The 7,401-nt window shown below is 58.4% G+C and overlaps 1 protein-coding gene across 1 annotated transcript; it reads right to left on the bottom strand.

The window, feature by feature from the left end:
* Nucleotides 1–33: 33 nt before the first annotated feature.
* EARS2 (glutamyl-tRNA synthetase 2, mitochondrial) lies at nucleotides 34–7,216 on the bottom strand. Its single transcript, XM_025208232.1, has 9 exons — nucleotides 7,195–7,216; nucleotides 6,827–6,982; nucleotides 6,208–6,397; nucleotides 5,248–5,720; nucleotides 4,683–4,791; nucleotides 3,806–3,959; nucleotides 2,718–2,848; nucleotides 1,815–1,950; nucleotides 34–1,332 (listed from the first exon to the last, which is right to left on the bottom strand). Exons 1-9 carry the CDS (start codon nucleotides 7,214–7,216, stop codon nucleotides 1,249–1,251), a joined length of 1,455 nt encoding a protein of 484 aa, XP_025064017.1. The 3' UTR covers nucleotides 34–1,248.
* Between the last annotated feature and the right edge of the window lie 185 nt (nucleotides 7,217–7,401).

The following is a 7,401-nucleotide window of genomic DNA, read 5'->3' as shown; positions in this document are numbered from 1 at the left end:
CGTTTAAGTTGGCTGGCAGGAGAAACTTTCCCTAGGAGGGCGGCAGGTTACCCGCGGAGGTGTTTTAAGCCCCGGCCGGGACGACGGAGCCAGGGCTGGTCCCGCTTGGAGCAGGGGTCGGACTCGCGAGCCCCCTGCCCGCCCTCATCCTCTGTCCTAAGAAAGCAGCTGCGCCTTCCCCGGAGCTGGCAGGGAGAAGAGGGCTGCTCTCCCTAAAGCACTTCATTCACCAGCAGCCGCAGCTCTCACACGTGCACATTTAACCACGACGGGTCGATGGTCCGCACAGCACCGCTGCCTCTTCGCTTCCCTTCACCCGAGACCCGCCGCCCCGTGGCCAGTGCGGTCTCTGGCTTCGGGGACGCCTGTCTGGGAGGAAAGCCAAGCAAGGCTATGGACAGCTCTGGACACCACCCCACGCCCACAGCACTCAAAGCATCGAGAGATGAGAAGGCCACAGTGAATTATGTACAGACTTTATTCACAGGGAAGAGCTGCACGGGCACATCACATTTAAACATAAGCGTGCAAGAGTGTGTGCTTTCCTCTGCAGCACTACAGGAGGGAAGGGGGCAGGACTCACTGCAAGGAAAAGACCCACCCGATACAATTTCAGCTAAGAATGAAAGTAAGCTTTGGACAAAGAGAAAAACAACTACCAGGGACATGAGAAAAGGAACTGGGCACTGCCGGAGGGTGAGCTTTGGTGCTGGGCGTTCGTGCCCTCACATCACCCACAAAGTAAGGATAGTGGAAAGCACAAGCTTCTCTCCTGCACCAGCTGCCACTGACATAGGTGTGCCAAGCCAGACGTGCATGGCTGAAAGGACACAGCCTGCTCCTGTGACACCTCTTCCCCAACAGCTTGGTGGGAGCCACTCAGCCGTGACTGTTTGGTCCAAAATGCACTTCCCCTCCGATGAGCTCGGGGGACAGTCGGCGGCCGTCAGAAGTATACGTTCAGCCTCTGCTGTCCCCGGCTGGATCGAAACGCTCCACTGAGAGGAAGGTCTCGTTATCCGCAGCACCCAGACAGCAGCCGGCTCCTACAAGGTGAGCGCACTGGGGTGGACCCTGCTGCCCTCGTGTCCGAGCTGCCACCTCAGAAGACGCACGTGGGTCCACAAGTGTCCCGCTGAGCAATTCAGCCAGTTTTTCGGTGCACACCTAGGGCTAGGAAGAACATGCGGAGCCCTGAGCAGCCACTGCTGCCTGCCCAGAGGGGCCATTCCCTCTAGCAGCTTCTTGCTAGCTGGACAGCATCTTCCGTATCCGTTCACACGCCTCTCGGGGGCCCAGGGAGACCATCATCTCTGCAATGCTCGGCCCTTGCTGAAAACACACAGAAGAGTCACTGGGCTGGTGTTTCGCATGGGTACAAGCTGGTGCCTCGTGCCACACTGGAGACAGCCGAGTGACCAGCTGCCAGACTGCTACTAGAGTCAACACATTACTAGCAATAAAAGCAGAAGTTCCCCTTCTGGTTTCTGAAGAAAAATCCCCCTCATTACTCCAAGCTGAACCCCAGGGAGCTACACCGGGAAAGGAACCAGCTTTGTTTGGTGCCTGCTTAGGACAGAGGAAGAACCAGGACACGCACAAACCCTGTGGCTGCCAACACCCAGGTACCTGAGCCAGCTGCGTTTCTAACCAGTGTCCTGACTGCCAGGAGATACTTTGGTAGTTCTCACTTCTCTCTCACTTCCCCGTCACCTTCATGTCATCAAATTTAAAACCCCAATGGCAGCATCCTCAGGACCCAGGGGTAGGGGCTGTTTGGGGATGGGACGGTCCCAGCCCCAGATAGCTTTTACCTGCTGTCCACTGAGGGCCAAGCGGAGGATTTTCATCATGGTGCTGTATTTGGTCCCCTTGATCCTCTCCTGCAGGCCTTTCAAGTCTTGGCTCAAGCCCTCGGTGGTGAGAGCGGTGGCCTGCCCTTCCACCAGCCTGAGGGAGAGAGGTCCCATCAGCCAGGGGACACGGGGTGTGGGCAGCAGTCTCCCCAAAGGGGACTGTTGCATACAAGCCAAGTGCTGGGAGGGCTAGGATCTGAACAGGTAGTTACACAGGTCAATGCCAGGAGGGCTTGGCAGAGCGAGGGGAAGGAGGTCTTCACCCACGGTAGCGCATGGTGGTGCAGATCATGGCCGAAACGCAGTGGGATGAGCGCATATCAGACACATAACACAAGGGAGCCAGCACAGAGCAGCAGCTGGAGGGACTGTCCCCTGATGTCTGCACAGGAAGGACTGGGGAGCAGTGGGAGGAAACACCAGCAGCAACAGGACGGGCCCCTTGCAGGGACAGATCTCCAGAGGGGGCAGGGCCTTGGACAAGCACCGGATTCACACTGAAACATGCCGCTCGTTACACTGGTGTCCTGACCACATCACGGCCTTGCTGTCTGCCAGCAGAACAGTCTGGCACCTACCTACACAAGCCTTTCTGGTTTCTCTACTGGAGATGCTACCTCGGGTGACACGGGGCCGGGGGGCTGCGGGACAGCAGAACTAGCCATGGGCTGGGTGCTACAGAGGCACGGAACAGAAATGGTTCCTGCTTGCAGGTGTCAGGAAGGTCTTTTGATTGACGAGCTCTTGCAGCTTCTCTCAGCACGCTCATGACAGCATGGTTCAACGTGCACTTCTCTTCTCCCTGCCCCGGCAACATCAGCGCAGTCACCAGGCAGCTACCCCGGGGAGGGAGCCACTCACCCGAGAACCAGCCTCCCTATCTCATCCACTTCTGCTGACAAGGCTTGCAGCTGCTCTCGGGGCACAGAGGGCCTCACCCACAAGTAGGAGTAGCTGGGCGACACCAGGCTCTTCAGGAGGCTTATGCGGCCCTGGGAGACAGAATGGAGGGTGCTGTCAGGGAGAGGGAGAGAAAGAGAGCCTCTGCTCGTCCCTGGGTTTCACAGGCAGTGCCACAGCCTCCATACTCGTCACCTCACACTTGGTGTCCATGCAGGGAGCATGAAGCACTGGGCAGGGTCTTATACCCACGCTGGGCTGGTGCAGAGGAGGGTGCAAAGTACAGGGCAGGCTGGGCCTGACTCACACTGCCTCAGGGACAGCCCTGCAGGGAGCTGGCAGGCTGACTCAGTCGGGCCCCTGGATGTGGCTCACCACATTCATTTGTTGGCTCAGTGGAGAGACGGAGGCAGGAAATCACACGAGCAACGCGTGATCACTGTCACAGCAAAACTTCATGCTCCCAGCAGCCGGGGCGCCTCTGCCTCCGCGAAGGAGCTGGCGTCATTCGAGAGAACATGCAGCAGCACCCGAGCCCGGCAGAGCTGCCACAGGACACGAGTGAAGCAGGGGCCCCGACAAGCCACAGGGCTCACTGCTGTGTCAGCACCACCCCTGTGCCAGCCCTTGCTTTGCCACTTCCTCTTCCAGCTGGGCTCTGGATTCAGAAACCTGCTGATTTTCCTTTCTCCGGTTAGTCCCAAACACGCAGCCCTCCCCCACACTGCCCAGCCAACGAAACCCAGAGATAAAGAAGTGCCCAGGGCGTGGGCCCCTCTGTTGAGCCCACCACCTGATGCTTGTCAACCCAATGTGCTTATTCTGCAGGGGCACCGGGGACACGGCATATTCACACCTGCAGCTCAGGCGCACGCGGTCCCACCACGTTCTGGATACAAGTGCTGGGGGTGGCAACACCCGCCTTTCGCTGCTTGCAGCTGAATGGCAGCAAACCAGGAGCTTTGGAGCACAAGGCACAGCAGCCCAGCCAAGTCACAGAGCCCTGCCCTCCCACCTGCCATTCCTCCCCCTACAGAGGCTTGTCATACTTTCCACAGCAGCAGGACACGCTCCACATAGTCCTTCTCTAGAACCTGTCTGTCCACGAGCTGTTCCCCATAAGCCTGCTCCACCAGGGCCTGCAGCTCTCCCACCACCTTGGGTCGTAGCCTCTCGTCCTCAATGCGCCGGACCAGGTGAGTCCTGCGGAGAAGACAGGACCCTTGGTTACGCTCAAATGACCGGCCACACTCGCCCCACACTTGCAATAAAATCTGTGGAATCCCTTGGAACGTGGATGTGGCAGCGAGGAGAAACAGCAAAGCAGCACCCCAGGAGAAGCAGCCTTGGTGGGACGCGTGGTGCTTCAAAGAGAAACCTTTAAAAAGCTGTGGTTAACAAAGCAGATTTTCACACAGACTTCTCATTCAGCGGTAGCAATGCAGCCTCAAGGTCCTCAGGCCACGCTCGCTGCTCTAGCCCTATCCAAACATCCAGCACGCGAACGCTGCTGTGGTTTAGACTGATGCAATCTTGAACAGGCCTCAACGGGCAACCCCTTCTCTGCCAGGTGAACCTCAGGGCTCTGTTAGATCAGGGGAGTGTGGAGGGGGCACGTGTTAGTTTCATAGTTGGTCGGGTTGGAAGGGACCTGGGCAGATCATCAAGTCTGACCCCCTGCCCTGGGCAGAAATGAATGCTGGGATCAAATGACCCCTTAAGCCTCCATGGGGTCTGACAGGCAGGATGCTGGCAGGGGCTGCTGGAACCCTCTCTGAGCAGGGGAGAAGCAGGAAGCTCATAGGACCACAGCAAGGAGGCCACACCTGGAGAAGCGGGCTAAACAAGGCAGGTGGAGTCCTTGGGCGGGGGGAGAACTGCAGAGGAACAAGGTCGTGGTTGTAAAGGCACTGCCGAGCTGCCCACCTGTTGAACTCCGGGAGCTTGTCCAGGTCCAGCAGGGCGGAGTGGGTTGTTATCCGGCCCACGTTGAACTCCGAGATCAACTGCTCCAGCGTCCGCCCCCCCTGGTTACCTGCAAAATGACCCAATGAGGGGGGTTATGTGCAAGGTGCCTCTGACAGAGAACGGGCATCACTGCTACTCATCGCTAGCCTTGAGCCAGGAACAAGGGTTGCCCTGCAGCCAGCAGCATCTTGTGGGAAATCATCTCCAGGGCCCACTGCTCTGTGCCGAGACGGCCAGGAACTCAGTCAACTAGGCAGCAGACTCCATTTCAATGGCACCAAAACCCAGACCCCATCACCACTCTAATCCATCATCTATCCCCACTAGAGGAGGCTTCAGAACAGGTAGCAGCAATTTACCTGCAAAGGCCCTTTCAGGCCAGCTGATGAGATCCCCTGCCCTGACTTCCTCCAAACAGACCTAGGAGCTCTGTAGCATTACCAGACCAGATCCTTTCCAGGCACGTAACCAGCCCCTGAGGCAGCCCCCACTGCCCAGACAGAGCCCAGTCTGCACCTGGTACCTGTAAACCCAGAGCCGCAGGTGGTTATAATGTCCAGCAGCGCTTCTGGCAAGTAGCCGTCTTGAGCAAAACGTTCCACGAAGATGTCACCCTGCCGTTTGGACAGCTTGGTGCCGTCTCTGTTCAGGAGCAGCGGGAGATGGGCGAACTGGGGGGGGTCCCAGCCAAAGGCTCTGTAGAGAAGGAGGTGCTTGGACGTCGAAGTCAGCCACTCCGTCCCACGCAGAACGTGGCTGATTTCCATGTGATGGTCATCCACCACATTCGCCAGGTGGTAGGTGGGGAAGCCGTCCCCCTTTAGGATCACCGGGTCCCCTTCGACGCTGGCCACTTCGTGTCTGGTCCACCCATAAACCAGGTCATTAAAGGGCTCCACATCTCCCTCCAGTCGGAAGCGGATCACCCACTCGGAGCCTTGCGACAGCTTCTCAGCTACTTGTTTAGCGGTCAGGTGTCGGCACCTGTTGTCGTACCTGGGACAGGATGGCAGCGGTCTGAGGTCAGTACGCCGGGCAAGAGGCCCCTTTCCTCACGAGCCTCATATAGATTTCAGCTCTAGCTTGGACCCCGAGTTCTAACCTTGACTCTTTCGATCATTTGTTCTGTGGCCTTGGTCAAATCACTTTACCTCTGTATTTCAATCCCCCGATACACCACTGGAGGATAACGCTTATCTACATCCCTGTCTCGTGAAGGGCTGGGAAGCTGCATCACTCAACATCTGCACTGCTCTTTAGAGAAAGACCATGGCACGTAAACAGCAAGAGCTGCCATTCAGGCTGGGGATCTGCACTTCCCCTTCAATAACGAGATGCACTGGGAGCTAAAATCCAACTGACTGCGATTTTAGTGACCTAAAGTTTGGCATCTGGAGTCACAAGCTGCCAGACTTCATCACGAGTTCTGCAAATACACAACCTAGGAGAGGAGCACCCCCAGGTCACGGCGAAAGCTCCCTACCGTGGCACCTGCCGACTGCGCAGTGCTTCCTTTTTCAGCAGCTCCAGGCGCTGGGGAGTGCAAAAGCAGCGGTAAGCTGCTCCCTTCTCCACAAGGACGTCACAGGCTTTCGTGTACAGCTCAAGCCTGCGAGACTGCTGGTAGGGCCCAGCGGGGCCACCTCGGCGCGGGCTCTCATCAGGCGGGATACCTGGAACGCCAGAGGAAATGGGATTCAACAAGTAAAATCTGGAACACGAAAGCGTTAAACGGGTGCAGAGAGCCACAGCTCTCGGGCAGCAGATAACCGTCCACTCCCAGCACAGGATCTACAGCGCGATCGAGAGCGTTACAGCGTCGCCTCTTTCAGATCTGCCGTTCCCAGCAGCCGAGATGGGTGCGCACTGACGGGCGCTTTAGCAGACCTGATGCATCTCTGCTGGCCGAGCGCAGCGCACGGAAGCGGCCACAGGACGCTCCCACCTTTCTTAGTCCGTCACAGTAACGACCTTCCACTAAATACCACGGAGGCTTCAGAGCTTGTCATTTTATCGACCGCCGGGCTTTTTTACGTGACGGCAAGAGCGCTCTTTGCGACACGTCTCGGCGGGCAAGCGAAACGCGCAGAGCTGGAAGTTACCTGCCCACTCCAGCATGTCTTCGATACCTTCCGCGGCCCCGGGCACCACTCGGCTCTGATCCGTATCCTCCAGTCTCAAGATAAAGCTCCCTCCGTGCTTTTTGGCAAAAATATAGTTGTACAAAGCCGTGCGGAGGCCGCCCAAGTGCAGAAAGCCTGGGGTGTGGGGCAGAAAGCAGAGGAGTCGGGATACATTGGATGCCACGCGCCAAGAGGAGGAGGCTGGACACGCACCTGGCCGGGGTCGTCGGCCCCCGCGCTCTTCCCTGCCCAGGGCAGGGGGTCGGACTCGGCGACCTGCCGAGACCCCTCCTGACCCCAACTATGAACGAAAGACCTGCGAATAGGGGCTGCGATGGCCACACTACCGCTGAGGGGGCTTGAAAGCATCGGCCGCTCGCCCCCAGTCACCCTGGGAGCAGCGAGGAACCAGCTCGCCCTGCGGCCCTTCAAGCGCTGCCCGCACCGGGCGCAGAAGGCCTCCACGCTGGTTTCCGCCCGCTTCCCCGACGCGGGGCCGGGCCCGGGGTCAGCTCAAGGCCGCGCGGGGGCAAGCCGCCTGCGACCGTCTCCCG

Source organism: Alligator sinensis, unplaced genomic scaffold (assembly GCF_000455745.1).
Source record: "Alligator sinensis unplaced genomic scaffold, ASM45574v1 scaffold1164_1, whole genome shotgun sequence".
Lineage (NCBI taxonomy): Eukaryota > Metazoa > Chordata > Crocodylia > Alligatoridae > Alligator > Alligator sinensis.
Note: the sequence above shows the minus strand (reverse complement) of the source record. Positions and strands in the feature narration are given on the sequence as shown.